Genomic DNA, 23,147 nt, shown 5'->3' with positions numbered 1-23,147 from the left:
GTACCACATGGCGGTGGTGTTGTCGGTGAACACCTGCACTGCACTCCCTCGGACAGACGGGAGGAATGCTTTCAGTGCCAGACGAATCACCCGCAGCTCCAACAGGTTGATATGGAGCCGGGACTCCGCCAGAGACCAGAGTCCTCTGATCTCCGCCTCTCCCAAGTGACCTCCCCAGCCCTGGAGGGACGCGTCCGTCACAACCACGTGCTCCGGTTGGGGAAGGGAGAGGGATCTGCCGTTGACCCAATCGCGGTCCGTGAGCCACCACTGCAGCTGTCTCGCAGTGCCCTCCGAGATCAGGACATGGTTGGACAGGTTGCCCCGGCGCTGGGCCCACTGAAACTTCAGGTCCCACTGCAGAGCCCGCATCCGCCACCGTGCGTGATGCACCAGAAGGATGCAGGAGGCCATCAGCCCCAGAAGCCGCAGCGTCAACCTGACCGAAACCCGGGATAACGTCTGGAAGACCGGAATCAGAGCCTGTATATCCCGGACCCGCTGTTCGGGCGGGTGAACCCGAAACTGCGCCGAGTCGAGAACCGCTCCGATGAAAAAGAGCTTCTGAGAGGGGCACAGGTGTGACTTCGGCACATTGATGGAAAATCCTAGCAGGTGCAGGAGATCCGCCGTAGTCTGGAGGTGGCTGACGACTGTCTGGGGCGAGCCCGCCTTCAACAACCAGTCGTCGAGGTAGGGGAAGACTGACACCCCTAACCTGCGCAGATGAGCTGCGACCACCGCCATCACCTTCGTGAACACCCGTGGGGCGCTGGTAAGGCCGAAGGGGAGCACGGTAAACTGAAAGTGCCCGTGGCCTACCGTGAACCGCAGGTAACGCCGGTGGGCCGGCAGGACGGGGATGTGGAAATATGCGTCCTGCAAGTCCAACGCTACCATCCAGTTTCCTGGGTCTAGGGCAGCCAAGACCTGAGCCAGTGTCAGCATTTTGAACTTCTCCTTCCGGAGGAAGCCGTTGACGTTCCTCAGATCCAAGATAGCGCGTAGGCCCCCTTTGCCCTTCTTGGGTACCAGAAAGTAGTGGGAGTAGCAACCACGACCTACTTCTGGCCCAGGAACGCGCTCGATGGCCCCCTTGGTCAAGAGAGCCGAAACTTCCTCCTGCAGGAGCCGCAAATGATCCCCCGATACACGGCGGTGCTGCGGTGGCATGGCTTGAGGGGTCGTCTCGAAGGGGAGGGAGTAGCCCCTTCGGACGATCTGCAGCACCCACCTGTTCGAAGTGACTATGCGCCAGTGAGAAAGGTGATGGCGGACCCTGCCTCCCACTGGCGTCACATCGGCCGAAAAGCACGGACTAGGAGGGTTTTGAGGCGGATGCTGCGGGGGTAGGTGTGGACTGGCTCCGCTTGGTTTCCCGACCGCCTCCACGGCGGTTACCACGGCCGCCGCCGCGCTGGATGACAGTTTGCGGCGAGTGGCTGGCGGCACGTGTGGGGACGCCCCTTCCTTGACCACGAAAGGAGCGAAAGGCACCCATTTGCTGGCGCGGGGCCGAGAGGCCCAAGGACTTGGCCGTAGCCCTGGAGTCCTTAAAGCGCTCAAGCGCATGGTCTGCCTTGTCGCCAAAGAGGCGACAGCCATCAAACGGCATGTCCATAAGTGTATTCTGGACGTCTGCCGAGAAGTTGGTAGATCTCAGCCAGGCGTGGCGTCGTATCGCCACCGCAGTAGCCATCGCTCTACCCAGCGAGTCAGTCGTATCCAGTCCGCACCTGATAGAATATTTCGCTGCATCCCGGCCCTCCACTAGGGCTTGGCCGAGTTTGGCCCGCACCTCCAACGGGCACTCTGGCAGCACTTCCGCCACCGTTTCCCACAGAGAGTGGGTGTAACGGCCCAAGAGGCATGCGGTGTTGGAAGACCGCAGTCCACAGCTAAGGGACGAGAACACTTTCTTGCCATAGGCCTCGTACCTTTTGGATTCCCGATCGGGGGGAGCCGTCGGGAATGCGGTCTGGGAGTTAGAGGCCTGGATAACCAGACTCTCAGCGGTGGGGTGGGTGGACAGGAAACTGGGGTCGCCCGGAGCCGGGCGGTGGCGTCTGGCCACGTTCCTATCTACAGGCGAACCTGTAGCGGGCCTGGACCAAGTGCCCAAAAGAACGTTCGTTAAGGCCTCATTAAACGGCAGCAGAGGCTCCGCGGAGCATGACTGCGGCTTAAGGACCTCAGTGAGGAGGTTAGTCCTCACGGCCGCGACGGGGAGCTCAAGGCCCAAAGCCTTGGCAGCCCTCATCAGCACCACACTATAAGTCGCTCCCTCCTCCGAAGCCACGGTAAGAAGAGAGACGAATACAGTGTCTGGAGAGGTGTCCAGGCCACTGGCCTCCCCAAGATCTCCTGCCCAGTCCATGTTAGACTGACATTCCCGTGTCAGAGGGTCCTCAGACCCCTCCCAATCCTCCTCGTCCCCATCTCCTGAGACTCAGGGTCATGAGGGAATGAGGACGATTCATAGAACTGAAAGTCCCCAAACGGCGTCGAGATCGGCGCCGATAGGCGTCGTCCCGACGTCGGAACCGAGTGAGAGGAGGCATCGGGGACGGCGCCGGCCGAGGCCGACGCCGAAGGGGACACCATAGGGACCGACGCCGGGGGGGTCGTAAGGTCCACCGGTGACGATCCGTCGCCCGAGGAGGGCCCAGCGGCGCCCTGCGGCGTCGAGCCCGAAGGCGCCGACGACGCTGGGACCGCTGCGCCCTGCGGCGCCGTGCCCGAGGGCACCGGCGGTGTCGGGATCCTGGGGCCCTGTGGCGCCGAGCCTGAAGGCGCCGGCGGCGTCGAGGCCGAAGCACCCGACGGCGTCGGGGTCGAAGCCCCCGACCCACTAGGGCCTCCAGACGGCTTCGCTGGGCCCGTAGGCGCCGTGGAACCCGTCGGAGAAGAAAGGGACCTCATGGCCATGAGGAAACGCTCAATCTCCTCCGGCGTCGCGTTCAGCCCAGGGACCGGGGGTATGGAGCCGAACGCGGCGCCCGCGACTCTCGAGGAGCCGCGTGGGCGGTGTCACCCGAACCCCCGGCCGCATCGCGCGAGCGTCGGGGGGAGTCGGAAGAGCGATGAGGTCTCTTCGACTTCTTGTGTTTCTTACCGGACGACTTGGACCCGGAGGAGTGGCGCCGACTCCCGGAGCTGTGACGGCTCCGTCCCCGCGACCTGTCCCTCGACCTCCCATGGGACCGGGACCTCACACGGCGCGGGGCCGACTGGCGGATCTCGAGTCGCCTGCGGGACCGCTCCCGCCTGGCCTTCCTCGACAGGGCCCGTCAGTCGGAGCAGGCCTCGTCGTCATGGTCGACGCCCAAACACATCAGGCACAAGCGGTGGGGATCCGTAACCGACATGGTACGGTCGCACTCGTCGCAATGCTTGAAGTCGGGCATCCCTAACGGCACCGTCGGAGTCGTGAAGACTTCGAAAAGGGATGAAAAGATCACAAAAAGGATAGTCAAAAAGTGACTAGGGAACTGCTCTTTCCAGATCTGCGCTGGCTGGCGCGGAAAAAAGAAGAACTGACGTCAGCACGCGGAGGCGGCGTCTAAGTACTCCGACGACGTCATCACGGCGCCCACGACGGACGCGGAGCCGCAGACGACGCCTGCCGCCGCGCAAGGGTACTGCTACGCAAAACTTTCCGGATCCAGCCTGACGCCTGGGGTTATTCTAAGGTAAGGAATCTATCACTAACGTGTCTCTTTCAGATGTAATTTTTAGGATCATAGCAAGTTGTTGGTTTCGCAGGGGGATAGGGTGGGACGTTAATTTGGTTATAATTAATTTGTAATTTATCAATACATTTCAATTGATTGTATAATTGATATTTATGTAATACTAGTTTATTTTTGTTATGTTATTTGCTGGCTGTTAGGTTTGTAGGGGTGTAGGATAGAAAGTAATAATTAACAATTTATTATGAACTGTTAATTACTTAATTGATGTTTAATTTTGTAAACTATGGAACACTCATTTTACTTATATCTTAGTGTGGGATGTTAGATTTGTAGGGGTGTAAGATTTGTAGGGGTGTAAGATGGTAAGTTAAATAAGTAATGATTAACTTAATAATTATTAGCAAATGAATGTAAAATACGTAAATTGTAGGCTAATTTATTTTCATTTTATTTTAGTTGGGGGCTGCTAGGTTTCTAGGGGTTCAGGGTAGGAAGTTAAGTAATTATCAATTTTTAATGATTACATTTATTTTAAATATGTAAGTTATGGAATAGTGTTTTTTTTGTTATGTTTTAGGTTTAGGCTGTTCAGTTTGTAGAGGTACAGGGTGGAATGTGATTCAATAATTGAAAAACACGTATTTAATTATTGAATAGTAATTGTGTAAATTGATTGTTTTTAGTTTTTCAAATACAGATTTTTTTGTATGTTAATTTATATTTTTTCACATTAAGAGTTTAATATTTTTCTTCATTCATCAGGATACTCATATATGTAATGTGTTTGAAGTGAAGTACTTTACCTACTCTTGCTTAGACTGCAGAAGGAATAGTAAAATTAACCTCTTCATAGGTCAACACATTCACTACTGTTGCAATGTTTGGAGTGGGAATACTAAATCTCACCCCTCCGAAATCCAACAGTTTCCCTACTGTTGCACAAACTGGAGTTGGAATAGTAAATTTTACAAATCTAATGTTCAACACTTCAACAGTTTCGCTGTCTGGAATGGGAATATTATTATTAAGAATTACTTTTTTTCCCGCCATAGGCCACAAAACATTTCACAATAAAACACATTTTTAAGTATTCCACATCCATCTATACATTGTTCTTAGTGCAATGTATGTCATTTCAATTTACATTTCAACCTGAGTGTTCGGACCAGAAAAAAAGTGGCGGTCCCTAAATCTCTTGTTAGATCCTTGGAGGATGCCATACTTTGCGATGTAGAAAAAGAAACTTTAAAATACAATACCGTCTAAACATCAATCAGAACAATATATACAATATTCACAATAAAACTAGTATCAATCTCAGTGCAAATTTTCAAGGTGGAGAGAAGTATGTACTGTTCACTAGAGAGTCACAATTAAAGCCCCATCTTGCTCATGTATATAAAAATCAGTTGAAGCAATATTAAAAACGATATAGAGTATTTAGAATAAAAGCTAGCATCATTCATGGTGCAAAATTCCGAGAGGGGGTACGTATTATTCGCTACAACATCACATCTTTAGCCCATCTTGCTTCGTATAATTCCTACTGCTAGCAGGTATAGCAGATTACCATCTGCTACCTAACCTTTCCCCTCTTGAGGCGGAAGCTGGGAGGTCTACTCTCTTTTCTTGGCACTTTTTAATTTGACTGTGTTTGACTTTCGTGTTTAGTCACTTTTAATGCTGTGTGCAGTCTAGGATTGCGCTTGACTAATAGGCGTCTTGCTGCCTTGCCTGAGACTTCCTAGCGCTTTTAAGCGCTTCGACTGCTCCCTTCCCCTTGCCTGGGTTTTCAGACCGCCCTCGGCCGAGTATTGACGCCGAGGGCTGGGATCGGAGTTTGGCCGCCATCTTGGGGGTAGGACTCTCCGCCCGCGTGCTCTAGTAGCGCTATAAAAAGCTCCTCCCTTCCTCCACGCAGCGGACGCGTGTTGCGGACGCGCCGGATCTGCGCCGGAGTCGTGCCAGAGTCCTGCCCGTCTGCGCCCGTCCGCGTCCCGGAGGCGTACGGCGTGACAGGCTCTCTTGGGCGCTACTCCTCATTTCCCCTGTTCGATTATGTTGTCTTATTCATCCCAGGAGCTTCACTCCTTGCGTACTGTTGAGGCGTCCTGTTACTCAGTTTTTCCTGGTCGCTATAGGGGTAAATATAAATGCCCAGGCTGTAACTGGCATCTTACTAGCGCCCTTCCCCCCACCTCCCACACGAAGGTGTGTAGCCTTAAACATCTTTGCTTACTCCTTAACACTAGGTCGCTGCACAGACATACTCAGGAGATTTTTGATCTCCTTTCTACCTATAATCCTACTTGTCTTATGCTCACTGAGACTTGGCTCAATGAGTCCTCCCATCCGGACATAGCTGTAGCCATTCCCCCTGAGTACAACATCTATAGACAAGATAGAGTTAAGGGAAGAGGGGGAGGAGTCGCCCTAGTTGTGAAAAAATCTCTCACGTGTGCAGTTATGCACACGGAGTCCATCACAGGCGCCGAATCCCTTGCCTTTACCTTATCCCTCTCACCCCAACAAGCTGTGAAGGGTCTCGTAGTATATAGGCCTCCGGGACCTGTGGGGTCTTTCTTTGAGGATCTCCAGCAGGTTTTGTCGGTACTAGTCCTGAGATCTGAGCAGTGTCTTTTGGCGGGAGACTTTAACTTCCATATGGAAAATTTTCAGGATCAGGATGCTATTAAGCTGCTTGATATCACATCTGCCTTGGGCTTGCTCCCTCATCTTTCTGGCCCGACCCATGACAAAGGTCACACGTTAGACCAGGTCTTTTCCACTTCACCAATTATGGTTACTGCTCTCCTGCCGGTTCTATGGTCCGATCATTATCTTGCTCATTTTCAAATATCTGGCACTGAGAAACCAGCTAGCAGTGCCATGAGACAGCAGGGTAGTAACTATAGGGCGTACCATCGAGTGACCCCAGATTTGTTAGCCCAGGCCCTGGTGAACAATCCCCTTTCCTATACTGGTGATCTGGACAATGACCTTGATATCTTGCAGACCTGGCTCCTAGCTAGATTAAATGAGCTGGCCCCTTTACAGCCACCTAGATCTGATACTAAACGGATCTCAGCCCCTTGGTTTACGGTGGAGCTGGCCCACTCCCGTAGACAATGTAAAATCGCCGAACGAGCATGGAGAGCCCAATATGATGCTGAGGCAAAACGGACTTATAAATCCATGATGAAATCTTATCATGATCTAATCCTACAGGGAAAGAAGTGCTACTATGCTAAAAAAATTGAGGAAGCAGCAAACTCCTGCAAGGAGATCTTTTCGATTGTACGAGAATTCACTACCCCGCGTTCGATTGTAGCACAGGAAGCTCCGGCTGAGACCTGGGCTGGTATCATTGCTAATTTTTTTACTACCAAAATTAGGCAGATACAGGACTCCTTTCCTCCGAGACCGATAGCTGATCCTTTGACCTCGCCAAATGAAATAGCTCACCTGCCTACCTCTGGCCCTGTCCTGCGGGACTTCCCGCCTCTTACGATAACCTCATCTTTAGCACTGATGAGGAATCTTAAATCTGGCTCACCATGCGATCCCTGCCCGGCGAAATTTCTGGCTAGAATGGCAGATGTTGTCAATCCTATAGCCAATCCGATTCTTAATCTTTCCCTGAGTCAGGGAGTCCTGCCACACTCCTGAAAACAGGCCATGGTTATTCCTCTTCTTAAAAAGCCCAACCTTGCCCCAGAAGGCCCATCCAACTATAGACCGATTTCGCTCCTTCCAGCACTTACTAAAATCTTGGAGAAACATGTCCACAGCGTGCTCTCCAACTTCCTGGAGTCGAATGAGCTTCTTCATGCATCTCAATCGGGCTTTAGATCCAACCTAAGTACCGAGACAGCGCTTCTGGATGTCTCAGAGATTGTGAAGGAGGTGCTGGATACCGGAGGCAGGGTGATGTTAGTTATGTTAGATTTGTCGGCGGCTTTTGACACCGTTCCCCATGAGGATTTCCTCACAAGACTACATGACATCGGTCTAGGGGGGACGGTGCTCAACTGGTTTTGTTCCTTCTTAGCCAACCGCCGACAAACGGTCTGGGCCTCTCCTGGATCTGCCGAAATGCCGCCATTGGGAGTTGGAGTACCCCAGGGCTCAGTATTGAGCCCTACTCTTTTTAACATCCTTATGACCCCTCTGGCGACATTGGTGGAGTCCTACGGGGCCCAGATCGTCTCATATGCTGACGACACCCAGCTTCTTTTCACCTGCCGCAAGAGCGAAGAATTCGATGGGGAAAGTATCCGAGAGTGCCTTGGGGCTGTTTTTAACTGGTTCCAACTGAACAACCTCAAGTGTAACTCAGGTAAATCCGAGATACTTTTCTTCGGATGCCCATCGGAACCGGACTGGCATGGTTGGTGGCCTGCTGACATGTTCCCTCCAGCCCAGTCCTCTAAATGGGCTAAGAACCTGGGAATTAAAATCGACAACAGGCTTACGCTCAAATCCCAGGTGTCCACCCTTACAGGGACGTGCTTCGGCATCCTCAGGATGCTTCGAAAGTTTTTTCCTTTGCTTTCCGAGGAACATCGGATAATAACTGTACAGGCCCTCGTCGGATCCAGATTGGACTATGCTAACATTCTGTACCTGGGTCTTCCAGAATATCTCTTACAGCGAATGCAGGTGACACAGAATGCTGCAGCTCGAGCTATTTTTGGTCTGCATCGTCGAGCCAGTGCTTCAAACCTGCTGCAATCTCTCCATTGGCTCCCCATATGGAAGAGGATAATGTTTAAGGCTTTGACATTAGCCCACAAAGCCCTACACGCCACTGGTGCAAAATACCTACAGAAGAGGCTGGATTTCTACCGGCCGACACGATCTTTAAGATCGGAGTCACTGGCACTTGCTGTAGTTCCCCGTATTAAGAAGGCTCGTGTAGGCGGTCGGTCCTTCAGATTCCTGGCCCCTCAGTTGTGGAATTCTCTACCGCGGTCTTTACGGTCCACATCCAATCTGCTTGCCTTTAGGAAGGGTCTAAAGACTTGGCTATTCTCTGGTTAGAGCGCTTCTATCATTATCCTCTGTTTCCTTTGATATGTTTTTCAGTCTCCTTTCTGGGTCTGGAGCACAAAGCGCCGGGACACTCCTTTGGAGTAGCCGTTGCGCTATATAAGACCCATAAATAACATAACATAACATAAAGCAAATATTACATACGGTGCTGTACTGTATTTCAACACCCTTAGGGCATCTTGGGGTTTCCTGAATCCCAGCCTATTGCACAAAGGGCGAATCCATTCTTTCCTTGCCCTGGCATATGCTGGGCAGAAGAAGAGGATATGCGCAGTATTTCCAGTACGGCCTAATATGCAAAAAGTGCAGGTCTGCTCTCCCTGGGTTTCCCAACTTGTGGTATAACTTTTAATCTGGAGAGTATTATACACTAATTTCAGGTATAGGATTCTCGCTGGATGTGGTCAAGTAACTTTTTAAAGCATGGGTTAGGTTTAACATTGAGAAATTGCATTGGTAATCTGCCCAGATTAGGGTCTCGATGATGTACATTTACGGCATGTCCCCAATATATTCCATTCAGCGTGTTCTTAGAACTTTGCACTAGCTTGTGTGGATCAGTCCAATAAGACAAGAGACCAAGTTCTATTAAACATTTCTAAACAAATATAAGCTAAGGAAACGTTAGACATCTATCAATGGCTAGAAGTTCTTTGATGCCTTCTCTGTAAACTGCCAATTCTGGCTTTGTCCATAACCTGGTCCAAGAAAGCAGCGGGCATAGTGCTGTGATTTGCTTTACACGTTCTATATTTAGGTCACTGAACATTGGGATGAGTGGTGTTGCCAAGGGTAACCCCTGGGAATAGTAAATTTGACCCCTCTGAAATTCAATGGTTTCCCTACTTTTGCACTGTTTGGAGTAAGAATAGTAAATTTCACTCCTCCGAAATCAAACGCTTGCCCTACTGCTGTACTGACTGGAGTAGTACTAGTATATCTAACCAATACTTTCCCTACTGCTGCAAAAACTAGAGTATATCCTTAGACTCAAATAGCTTTCATAATATTGGTTAAATAGATTTTATAGCATTAATTATTTTATGTTTATTATAATCTTTATTATTTGTTATTAATTTTTACATTTATTTTAAAGTTTGTAGTATTTTTACTAAATGTGTTTTGGGGATTTTACAATTTTTTTATGTATTTTCTATATTAATTAATATATTCTCTCATTCAATTGTTTATACATGATTTTAATGTGTATATATTTTATATGCACACATGTGTAGTATAAACAATTATACAAATATGTATGCTACATTATATTAATCGTATTCATATTTTAAATGAATTACTATGAAAGTATATTCATGTATTTTCATATTGATACATTTAAAAAAAAATTTAAATTATAATATTAAATAAGTATTTTATTTGATGAAATCATGTGGTGGGTCTTTTTCCATTCTATCAGGCCTCACCCTCGCCCAAAATCCTCTGTCTTTTTGCAGACTAAAGCATTCCATCACAATGACAAGCAAAAGCAAATTACATATGTGCCAGGAGATTTTGGCTAACTTCCAATATCATTCCACTTGCATTGGTGAAGATCTGTACTTTTTGGGCTTGGGTAGGCTGCAACCAGGAAAAACCTACCAGGCCCAGACAGTTCTGAAAACTAGACATCTTGAGAGTCCAGGGGTGGTGTGCTTTACATGCAACAGCACCATTTTCTTACCCATAATGCCCTGGAATGTTCAAGCGTGGACTAAAAATACATATTTTCCTCACATTTCGGTGAGGAAATCTCCTGTAATGTGCAGGAAGTCCAAAATCACCTGATAAAAATGGTAACTCACTTTTGTGGGTGGGCTAACAAACCTTGACCCTAAAGGCCCTAAAGTGCTACATGGAGAGATCAGCAATAGGGGTTTAGATTTGGGGACATGCTTGGCTGCCACCTATGGAAACCTACCAAATTCAACCAGGGGATTCTAGGGTGGTGTGCCTTGTGTGGATCCTATGAGGTTGTGTTACCCACAAAGCCCTGCAAACCTCAACATTTGCCTGAAATCCCACATCTTCTTTACATTTCTCTAATGGAAGCTTACGGAATCCGCAGGAATCCACAAAATTCCTACAACCAAGTATTGCTTTACTTGTCCCGATAAAAATGCTGCGCTGTTTTTTTGTCCCCACGCAACAGCTCTCATTGATCTTGCTATGATCCGTCCCTGTCGCGGGCACTAGGCCCAGCCACACAAGTGGGTAACCAACTTTTCAAAACACAGCCCTGGGACCAGTTGACCGAAACAGGTTGAACCTTCTAAAACTGACGATTATGTAACCAGGAGGACATATACATGAACAAATGGCAACATGAACCTCCTACTACTAGGAAAAATGGCACTCCGTTTACCGTTACATAAAAGTAAAGTAACATTAAAAACTATTGCCCACTGTTTGAAGTGTTAACAGCAGTTAACGCCATTTGCAGATCACTCCATTATCACGGGATAGAGCTGCAGTCAAGATCGAAGGAAAATACACTTAATACCCCACAAATGTGGTCAATACATTTTACCAGTTGTCTCCTAATCTCCTCCAATACATGCAGATCAACTTGCCAACGTTAGCCTGTCTGATCTATGCCCTTGTTTCACACACTCACTGAATTTAGAAAGTTGTAAATGTCAGCTCTGTAAGATTTCATAAAGAGTGCAAAAGAAAAAAAAATACTTAATAGCAAAAAAGAAATCTAGCAGTAACCGGAGTAAGGGGGTTTAAAAGGGTAAATGTACAAACTAGGGTTTGATGGGGTCAGGTGGAGGTTAGGAGTTACACTTAAGATTAGTATGATTGAAGATGGTGGAGATGCAGTTTATTCAAGCAGTAATTGCTTATAGAACTTCCACTATTGCAGCACATCTAATGTAAATTGAAATTTTCTTTTGAGGACTGCTCAAAATGTTTTTGATCACATCATTTCTGCATTAGGGGCAGCAGTCCCTCCGTGCTAATTAGGATGTGACCGCCACCCTGACGGTCACATCCCGTATTTTTAACATTGCGGCGGGTGCTGCTTGAAGCAGCACACGCCGCAATGTTAAAATAACCATGTATTCCTTTGCGTGCACGAAGCTGCAGGCACCGTGTGGTGCCTGCCGCTTCGTGCACGCAAAGGCAGGGGGGTACCATAGGTACCCCCAATGTGCACCCCCCAACCCCACTTGGGGCCCACAACGGGCCCCCAAAGAAAAGTCTGTATGCCTTTCCACGGCCGTGTAAAGGCATAGGACCGTTGACATCCTAATATGGCTGGCCGTGTCTGATAGGCACCGCCAACCATGTTAGAGCATTTCCGCCGCGGTCGGAAGGCGACCGCGGCGGAAAAGCGGCGGACGGGATAAAGATCCCCCAGCCATCCGAATCTGGCAGGGGGGGAGGGGGGGGGGGGGGGGGGGGGGGCTTTTTTCAGTCCGCAACGGTTAATCCGCATCCTCCAGGCCGGCGGTCGCTTCCGCCAGCCCGGAAGATGCGGATTAACCGCAATCCTAATGAGCCCCCGTTAGGTTTGTATTTTTAAAAAAAAGAATTTTAAAAAAAGGAAGTATTTATAGCTAGTTAGAACATTGAGTGCGCTACATCTCTCAAGGAACGGTGTCCTAGTGGAATGATAAAAATGTATGGAGACTGGTCTCTGTTAGGTAAACCATGGGCATGCTGCAAACAGCAAAGTAGTGGTCCAAAAGCATATGGAGTGTCGTATTATGCATACACATTTTTTAATCATTGTTCTTTTACCTCTCGTTTTGCTACTTTTGCTTTTTGATTGGAGTTTACGGGATCAGTATCATCCATCTTCCTTTTTCTTGACAGGAGGTAGCTCTGAAAACAAAAGCAAATTTTCTGTGTGAGAAATATATTGTATATTATTTAAAGCACGTATTTATGCCACCCATTTTAAAAGAACAATGCTGAGCTTTTATAGTCCACAGAAACATTACGTACAGTTCTTTTCATTTGAACTCAGAAGAGAGCATCTTGTTCACAAGTGAAAAGCAGTTACTTCTAGCATAGCTCTCTCTGGGCGAGTAGCACTTAATGTTCCTAGGCGGGTACCACCATCAACGCCCATGATAAATTGAACCCTAAAATAAACAAAGTTCAGGGTATTAAACCACAACCATTCCCACAATCAGCACATCTGGCCTTGGCAAGCTCTTTTATTATTCTTATAGAAAGTTATGCCATATAAAGAACAAGCATTGGAATAGTCAATAGGTCACACCTTTGCAACCTATTGGCTTTGCCAATTGTTCTAAGTCACACTGCACTGCATTCGCCAATGCTGTGCAGCAGGGCAAAAGAAAGCCTTTGACGTAGCTGCCGGTGTCATTTTGTATGTGTGCCATCTGCAGAATTATTCCAAATATATTAAAGAAATGCTGTGAAAAAAAAACTGGATTCAGTATGAACAGTTATGAAAAAGGTACTCCTGGTAGACAGCCTTGTTTTATCTAATGCCCATGCAGAATAATATGAAGGATGCTTTCTTTATTCATCTGTATACTAAGCATGTGCATTATTCTGAACGTTTGTTATAGACTAGACAGCCACTGATCTCGTTAAATATCTGTAGCCATAAGTGTGTAAAATGTGTTTCAAGCGTTCTGCAGAATAAGGTATGGCGAGGGAGACAGATAAAGAGATTAGACCGACATTTAGATAGAAAGATGGACTAATTCATAGATAGAGAGGCAATCATGGAGGAGCAAGGGAATGCACCCTTTTTTCAATATGCCTGTTGTTTCTGGAGTCAACGAGTGAGGGACAGAAGGCAGTATTCCTTCTCAATCTCATCAATTATTTAAGTTCCCCTAATATTACAAAGGCTCCTGCATGTCTCTGCAAAACATGTATTTGAAACACTGTGCTCCACAGTGAGCATTTTCTTTGTTGTTGCAATTCTGAGAGTTGACACGTACCCTTTGTTATATTCCATATAGGTACCCCAATATCAGCCCGCGTAACATCCCAACCTTTCACCTATATTCATCCCTACATCACATACATAACGGGCTGCTAGGAGTGACCCTTTACCTAGTTACAGTACTCCTTACAGAACGTGGGGTTTTCCCTGAACAATAGCCTCATACATTATGCATGAGGATTCTTGGGCACTCAGCAGGACTGCCATCTCCTTCATAATAACTATGTACAAGGTTCATTCCCAACTTCATCCTAAGTCTGACAGTGGCACAGCAAAGTAGAACCGCTGGGGATACCTTCGGGTATATAAACAGAACATCTTGCTGAGATATTAAGAGGAAATCGCGGCTTCCATGCAGACACACTGACGCAAGACGCTGAAGTTCCTGCATTCACACACTCCAGCTCGCAGTGGTCTGAACATCCCTTGTGCGGTGTCCAACTCGAGAACAAGACGGGGTCCCACAGTCTCTTACTTCAGGTTATGGGGTTGACTTTATCCTAGAGGGATTCTTGGCTTAACACCTACACACATTCTAGGTAGACTTGTTATGCCAGTTAGGGCCTCTCCAACTAGTGGAGATACTCGTCCCCCGGACAAAGCCTCACTTTTGGCAGCAAGATCAGTAGGAAAATTAGTATTCAGGAGAGGTGCGTCTCCCCTCAGCCAGGACCAACCCTAAGGTGTCCCGAGCAATAGTGACCTCCTTCTTACATAAACCTCCATGTTGGATGGAAGGATTTTAGCCAATAGAGTTAGGGGATGCCCCCTCCTCAAAGGGAGGGGACATACAAAGGGCATTGTCACCCTAAAGGTAAGTAGCCCATTGGTTACGAGCTCCCAGTACCTGTAATGTCCCTAAATTGAGTATTTATGGGCACCCCTAAACCCTGATCCTTGGATTCCTGCAAAGTAAGGACTCAGAACATGCCAGGCAGTCAGGCCTGAAGACGACTGCGGATTTGGGCCCAGCGCTACCGGCCTGTCACATTCTTAAAGGCGCCTCTCCTGCAGCTAGCGACTTCCAGAAACCTAAGGAAGACTGTCTGCTCTTCAACAAAGATCAGATCTCTCGAGGACAACGGCCCTATCCACAAAATGCCCACTCCAAGGACTCCGAATCCATTTGGAACCACAACACCTGCCTCTCTGCACCCGACACCCATGGCCAGAGTCCGAGTGGCTCACCTGTCCAGTGAAGTCTCTGCAGGAATCTTGGCCTCAAAACCATTGATGGCTGATGCCTGTAGCCTAATCTCGAAAGGTCCCCCTTACCATTACCGGCTCCGGTAAAGAAGTTCTGACGTCCAAAGGCACCCCTGGATCCTCAGCCCCCGACTCTGGGGAGCCCAGCCGCCGCTGCCCAGACATCCAGGGACACCTCTACCTCCCAGCCAGCCATTGGTCACCTTCGTTCAGCCTTCTAGTCCAAGCCTGCAGCCTCTTTGGGCGATCGCGATGCCCCATCCTCTTGCATTGGGTGCCTGACGCTGATTTGTACTCTGCACCCAGCCGCCTCTATGCCGCTGGTGGTGTATGGTTGGTGCTGCCTTGTGGATCCTCCCTGTGCTTGCCTAAACCTCCAGGGGCCTGTGCCCTGAAACTGTGCGTGGCTATTGGCAACCAGCACCTCTGTGGGTACCCCAATCTCCATTGACTAACACTGGGCTCAGTGAACTCTGCACCTGGCCGCCCCAGTGCCGCTGGCGGTGCAGTATCTACCTTGACCTGACTCTCGCCCAGTGTTGGTCTGAACCCTCAAAGACTGGATGTGTAAGTCGAGTACTTACCTGTAAATGTGCATAACTGTTTTCCTCCCTTAGGATGGCACTGCATTTCTTAACATTACACTAAGGGCCTGATTACGATGTCGGGCGGACTTGCATCAGCCCAACATTGTCTCGGTCCAGGGACCGACTGACACCCGGTCGGCGGTCCCGACCGGCCAATTACAATGCGACCGAAAACTGTTCGGTCACATACTCCCATTTCTCAATGGGAGCTCGTGTTACAGCCATAAACTGGACAAAACACAAGCTCCCATTGAGAAATGTGAGGTGGTGTTCATCCCTGCACCCCATGGCAGGCACCTCAAGGTGCCTGCCACAATTTTCAGGGATCAACAGGTGGGCACCATAAGTGCCCCCTCGGCCCACAACCCGAGGCTGCACGCACAAGGGGGCTCTACTGCAGGCCCCCAAACACGCTTTCTGACATGGTTTCCATTTTAGACATGCCGGCATAGAAACCATGTCGTAAACGGTGCATTGTAATCCCAAGGGCAGAAAGGCCCACCCTTTGTGGTTACGAGCCGGCTACGACTGGCCGAAGGACTCTATGAGCCAGTTGTAAACCAGCCGGAATGACCGGACGGTTTACTTTCCAACCTCCAGCATCATAATGCGGCAGTAGGAGAGTAAACTGAGCAGCCCATTACGATGCGGCCAGGAAGGGTACACCCGCCAGTCCAAGCCTTTACAAGCCGTATCCTAATTAGCCCCCAAGCGTCTATCTGTTACAACTGCTAAATTACTGCTACTGTTGATGGACACCACAAAGTGTTTTCAGTATCACTGTAAAGTATTCTTTACCACATTCCTACTGTACTTGAAAGTATTGCTTATTTGAAACTGAAATTTGGTTCTAAAATAACAGCAACAAAGTAATGTTGATGTACAACAATTGGTCTTGGATTCAGTCTTGGAGTGTGTGTAACCATTTCTTGTCCGAGTGTGTACAACAAATACTTAACAAAGCCCTCTTATAAGCCTAACTGCTCAACTAAACTAACACAAAAGAGAGTAAGGAATTATCTACTTTAGCCTCTGTAAAACCTCGGGGATCCACTAGACTATATACCTTACTTTGGTATCGTACATACAGAGCCAGCTTATGACAGGGTTGCTATGCAATCGGTCTAAAAAACATCTGTTTGATGTTTTTCAGGGAGGACAGAAGGGTTGGATGTGGAAAAACAGTAGGGGGTGGGGAGATAGCAATACAACAGACATGGGAAGGAGCGCTGGGGCAAGCAACACAAGGGAGGTGTGGGGTTAAGAGGGAGGGAGGAGTGCGCAGGCGGTCAAGCAACATGAGGGAGGTGTGTGGGAGGAAGCAGCCACACAATGGAGCTCGCGAAGGGGTGGGGGGGCCAGATTGCTTGGATTGTAGAAGGAGGAAGTAACTGGACACACATGCACTCGTATAGAGTGCAGATAAGAAAATAAAGAAAAAATTACCTGCAACCAGTGGAAGGTCATTGGTTGCAAACAAGAAGCTGTGCTAGGTCCATATGCCACAGCAGGGACACATAGTGGAAGCGCCTGTAGGAAGCAGGAGGCGCTGACCAATCGGAAGTAGGGAAACCAGAGTGACCAAGAAGCCAAGTAAGTATAATGTACAGTCCAAAATACTACTATGCACTGGCCGCCGGAAAAAATATTATAAAGTCCCACATCCCCTGCCACTACATCAACTCAAGGAGAACCTTCACTTAACCCACACCTCCCTTTTTAAGTTACCCCTCTCAAATTTATGATCGGATAACGTTTAATCTATTTTATACAACTTAAATTTAAGTTTGTAATGGAGGCTGATCTAGTGGTCAGGTGAGATAGTTGAGACTATTGAATAAGTAGCAAAGAGTGATTTTTATTTTTAAGAAAGAGTAGCAGAAGAAAGAAAATCTGTTTGGTACCTGGCAGCCCAATACTTAGTGAAGAATATCTTCAATTTTTCAAGCAGATAAATGATGAAGGGTATTAGCAATGTGCTTGATAAGCTGACAACAGGACAGCCTGTACTATCTAACAAGACCATCAGTAAACAGTCAAAACATCAGTTTGATATCTATATGAGCAGGCCGATTGTAGTTGGATAGACATAATGGACTTTTATGTAACAACTTTAAAGCACAATTCTGCTGTTTCCAAGTGCCAGAAACAGTCTTTAGATCATGGTATTTGTAATCATCCACTGTTGAAATCACTGAGCTTTGCTAAACTGCAGGCGGTACTACTGAAGAAAATCTGCTAAGTGACGAAGAGCATGACAATTAAAGAGAAAATGTTCTGTGTTTTAATGCGCTAATGGAAAATCAGTGATGTGTATCTGCCCACTGGATAAATATGGAATACCTCTGCCGTCTAACTCGCATCGGAGTACGAGTCCCTGTGTAATCTCAACATCCTGTGATTCTGGGAAAATCCCATAAGCTTCCTTTCCTTCAAAAAAGAAAGAATGTGAAGCAGAGGAATGTAATTGGTGTTCATTTAAAGCACTGATACCTTTCAGTCGAGTTTGCACTATTAAAAATGCCCCCCCCCCCCCCAAAAAAATAATAAAATGTACAACAAGTGTCTTTTATTGTCTCCTGTCCCATGTGTATCCTTGGATCCTCATAGAACGCTGCACTTTGAGGATTCCAAGAGAAGAGCCTCCGTTATGGTTTGTTGATGTGGACTGGAGATTGGATGAAATAAAAAGCCTCTCTCTCACCTGGAGTCTGTCGGCTTAGTATTGTTCCTAATTGCAACACCAGTCCGTTTGTGCTAAACAGCTTGCGGTAATCTCTCCTGTAACATGAAAAGTATGGGTAGCTCTCAGGGGCGGATTGGCAAGGCGGGCATTCGGGAATGGGCCGAAGGGCCGGTGCCTCAGTGCCCTCTGTGGGCCGTTTTTTTTCTCCCCTGTCCCAGTCCACAGAGAGTGGACTAGGAAAGGGGAGAAAAAAACCGGCCCACAGAGTGCACAGAGACAGAGAAAATGAAAGCAGCCTCGCAGTGCGGCCAGGCAGCGATTGTCAGCTGTGGGCTCTCCTTCACCCCTACCCTGCCAAGCAATCAAGCTGAGGCTGGGCTGGGGAGGGGTGATTGTTTGCAATAATTGGCCTCCCTGGGGGCCAGGTGTTAACGTGTAAGTCTTAGCACCTCGCCCACAGCCCTTCACATTCAGGGCATAGTGGATGAGGAAGAATGGGTCTTGCTGTGGGGGCCAGGTGATGTTTGGAATTTTTTTGTTTTATTTATTTATTTATGCGATTTTATATAGCGCGGACTTTACCCGAAGGTGTCAGAGCGCTTCACACTAGGAACAGCAATAATACATGAGGAGAAAATTATAAGTGGACAAATTACAAAAGCAAACATTAAGTTACATGAATCAAAAGAGACAATAGTGAGCAACCAAAATACAAGAGGAGCAAACGATACATTACAGGAGGAAAAAGTGATATGTGTGCAGGTTACAAAAGCGTACAAAATACAAGTAGAGGTATAATACTGCAATTAATGGCAGACACTCCAGCACAAGAACAAACGTTACGTAGGCAATGGTGGCACTTGTGCAAGTATCTAAAGCAAACAAAAGTGAGAGGTAGCATACAGTGTGTTACAAGAGAAAAGTGATGTGTGCAAGTTACAAAAGGGTACCATACACAGGTACAAGGGTAATACTACAGTAAATGGTAAATACTCAAACTGCCAGAACACACTGGGAAGGCACTTCCCATGCACCAGCTTCACCTCAGCCTCCCCCCTGGCTACCTTGGATGACCCAGAAAGCTGTGTTTTGTGCACCCCTGCCAGGACATTTTCCCAAGGCCTGGAGGGTTGATTAATTTACCAATTGCAGGGGCCTTACCTCTGTTCATGTGCTCCTGAGCTGAAGGTCTGGGGAGGGCTAAGTAGGTTAGTAATAGCAGGGGCTTTGCTGCTTTTCAGGTGCTCCTGTGCTGGAGGGCTGGAATAATTTTGTGACAGAAAGGGGCCTTGCTATTTGTTTTAGTTGCTCAGCATGTAGGCCATTGTCACCTTGGCCCTGTGTCGTGTGCAAGAACAGTAGCCTCCCACTTTCATTCCTTGTCTGTACAAATGGTGTTTCATGAAAGGGCACGCCTCTTGAATGTGGGCCACGCCCCTTAAATATGGGCCACGCCTCTTGAATGTGGGCCACTTTTTTCGTCAGTGCCCGGGCCGAATTGTGATCCCAATCCGACCCTGGTAGCTCTCCATCTGTTCCCATCAAATTCTGGCACTAGTGATTCTGTAGTAATAAAAGTAAAAAAAAACACTAGGTCCCAAAATATATTAAAAAAAAAACAAAGGGGTGAGTAGGATGTGGGTGGGACCGCCACCAACACGCCACATTATGATGCAGTCGGTCGGACTGCATTGTTCAGAGGGACCGAACGATGCTTCTGACGGCCTCAAGGAGCCCATGCTACTGTCGATCGAATCTCATTCCCTAGAATGGTGGCGGTGCCCTCTCAGGCACCGCTGTAGGGTTTACGATGTCCCTTTCCGACAGCCTACCCATGGCAGTTCGACCGGCTGTATTTTTCAGTTATTAATATGGCACCGTGTCTACCAGCCACTCAGAGAAAGAGGTCTGCTGTGTGTAAAGGTGACACTCTGAGACAGGATAACATTAAACTGAAGAATTAACTTTATACACCAAGTTTCTTGCTCCCAGTGGCCTGTAGACTTGGTTTCATATTTATAACAGAAAAATACAGCCATTTGTTTAAATTTGAGTAATTTAAAGAGAAGAAACATGCTTCATAAAACATTAAGCGGGGTTATGTGAGATGTTAGAGAGAAAGAATTACAGATACACTGATATGGTTGTTCAATGAGTTGTATTGAAAAATTAAATTATGGTGAATAATTTCATACATATAGCGACAAATATTTACAGTTGTGTAATGTGTCCCAAGTGAAAAATATGAACCAAAGCATTAGAATAACATCTGTGAAAAATTATGTGCAAGGTTTCAAATAGATTTTGTTGTTCAAAAAAGCGACCACTTTCTATCCTCAAATTACATAACATCTATACGATCATAGAGTGCTATTTTCAAAGGTTCGCTTTTCTCAATTGTCGACGGCGTCTCGACCCTAATATGGATATAGGGTCTCTTCAGGACCTACGGTGTGGGGGACATCTGGGAAAAAGAGAGATATATGAGTTTAGAATCTACTATGAGGTTGGGGCGCTATAATTAGAGGTTTAAGGGGCTGACAGAATTACCTGGTTTTCAGAATTGCTACAATACTGGTGGTATTGCCCCCCCCACATCTGCCTACTGGGGGGCGGGGGGCCGAATGGCTGCGGCAGCCACCACCCGTACGTTTAAAAAATAAAATAAAATAATTCCAGGTGCCTAGTGGGCTTTCTGCCCCCCTCCCCCCAGGGGTCATATCGGGGGCTACTACCCCCTTCTGCCTTTTTGGGGGGGAAAGAAGACTGGCATTTTGGGGAGGTGTGGGGACATTGGCAGCCCTCACCCCTGAACTATGGAGAAAAAGAGTAGAGTGTGTATCCACAATCCAGTCTGCTGGTGATGAGTGCATGGATGACTGTCTTTCTTGACTCAGGGGGGATCCACTTGAAGGTCTTGCGGAGGATGGTAAGGGTGTTGAAGCAGCTGGAGGTGACGGCGTTGAGCTGTCGGTTCATGGTGAGTGATGAGTCTATTACGATGCAGAGGTTCTTGGCGTGGTCTGAGGGGGTAGGTGAGCTTCCGAGGGCGGTCGGCAACCAGGTGCTGTCCCAATCAAATGGGATGGTATTGAGAACGAGGACTTCTGTCTTCTCAACGTTGAGCTTCAGGCAGATGTTGGTCATCCAGACTGCGACATCTTCAATTCCTTTCTGGAAGTTGGGTTTGGCAGTGGTGGGGTCTGTGGCGAAGGGGGCCATGGAGGTGTTGAAGAGGGTGGGGCTCAGGGATAAACCATGTGGGTCTCAGCAGGTGATTTTCATGGAGTCGGAGAGGAGGGATGGGAGTCTGATCCTTATGCTTCTTCCGGTGAGTAATGATCTGATCCAGTCCAGGGCTGCTCCTTGTATGCCAGCGCTGTGTAACCTGGTGACTAGTGTGCGATGGGAGACGGTGTCGAAGGCCGCTGATGGGTCGAGTAGGATGAGGGCGGAGGAGTGGCCTTGGTCCAGGAGGGTGCAGATGTCATCTGTGGCGGCGAGTAGGGCGGTCTCTGTGCTGTGGTTGCTTCGGAATCCGGATTGGGACGGGTCGAGGACGGCGTTCTCTTCAATGAATCGTGTCAGTTTCCTGTTGACTGTTTTCTCTGCAACTTTGGCTGTGAAGGGGAGGAGCGAGATGGGTGATAGTTCTTGAGGTCAGTGGGGTCAGCGGTGGGCTTTTAGAGCAGGGGTCTGATTTCTGCACGCTTCCAGTCGTCTGGGAAGGTGCCTGTTTTGAAGGTTTGTGTTGATGATGCGTTGTAGTTTGGATGCGATGGCGGCCACTGCTCTTTGAAAGATTTGAACGGGGCAGGGGTCGGCGTGGCCCCCGAGTCGATGCTTTTCATCGTCGAGGCAGTGTCTTCGGCCGTGATCGGTGTCCAGTTGGAGATGGTGGGCTGGCTGGTGTTTGAGGGGCAGGAGGCAGTCTGTGGCACCTGGTGGATGGTTGATGAAGTTGAGGTTTTCGATCTTGAATCTTGAGGTGGAAATAGGTTCCAAGCTTGTCGCAGAGGTCATGGGATAGGGTGATGCCTGTGGCTTCGCTGCGTGGGCTGGTGAATTCTTGTATGACACTGAAAAGTTCCTTAGAGTTGGCTAGGATTTTGTTGGGGATGAAGTTCCTCTAGGTGGCCCTGATCTGGTTGTGGTAGTCAGTCATGGCGTCTTTGTAGGTGGTGTGGTTTTCGGTTGTCTTGGTGTTTTTCCAGTTCTTCTCCAGGAGTCTGCAGGTGTGTCTGGCTTCTTGGAGAGTGGTGGTGAACCAGGCGACTTTGCTGGGGCGTTGTCTGTCAGGGTTGCGAGCTCGTCGGCGCAGTTGAAGATCCAGGTATGGAGTTCTCTGACTGCGTCGTTTGCCCAGGTGTGGTTGTATCTGGTGAGGGTGGAGTTAAGTTGCTCATCTGTAACCTTGCTCCAGTTCCTTCGTGGTAGGCGTGGGGTTGGTTTGGGTGCCTTGCGTTTGTTGATGGCGAAGTGTACGCAGTGGTGGTCGGTCCATGGCGGCGGCGTTGTGTGGCTGAATTGGATGCTGTTTCCTGCCACGAAGATGGGGTTGAGGGTGTGTCCTGTTCTGTGGGTCGGTGTGTTGACGAGTGGTTTAAGTCTGATGCTGGCGAGGTTGTCACGAAGGATAGTGGAGTTGGGGTTGCTGGGTGTTTCGAGGTGGAAGTTCAGGTCTCCAATGAGTAAGTAGTTTGTTGAGGTGATGGTGTGGGATGCGATGAAGTCGGTGATGGTAGTGGCAAGAGTATTCGGGGGCCATGGGTCTGTAGATGAGGGTTCCTCGGAATGCTGCTTTCGGGGTGGTCTGGATCTGGAAGTGCAGGTGTTCGGCGGAGGGGAAGGTTTCGCTGGAGGTGGCGAGGTGGTGGGTGCTCTTGTGGGCGATGGCGAGACCCCTCCTGGGTGGTTGGGGCGGTCTTTCCTCTGGATCTTGTATCCGTTGGGGATGACGGTGCTGATGTCCGGGGCGG

General features: G+C 48.4%; 1 protein-coding gene across 1 annotated transcript in view; it reads right to left on the bottom strand.

Moving 5' to 3' along the window:
- Positions 1–23,147, bottom strand: part of LOC147717733 (uncharacterized) — a 127,849-nt gene that overhangs the window by 46,880 nt on the left and 57,822 nt on the right. The window contains exon 3 of the mRNA XM_086924512.1: positions 12,501–12,584. Within this exon, the coding sequence (XP_086780638.1) occupies positions 12,501–12,584 (84 nt within the window). The remainder of the gene's footprint in view (positions 1–12,500; positions 12,585–23,147) is intronic.

This window comes from Lissotriton vulgaris, chromosome 5 (assembly GCF_964263255.1).
Source record: "Lissotriton vulgaris chromosome 5, aLisVul1.2, whole genome shotgun sequence".
Lineage (NCBI taxonomy): Eukaryota > Metazoa > Chordata > Amphibia > Caudata > Salamandridae > Lissotriton > Lissotriton vulgaris.
The sequence above is the reverse complement of the archived record's forward strand: the minus strand, read 5'-3'. Positions and strand labels throughout refer to the sequence as shown.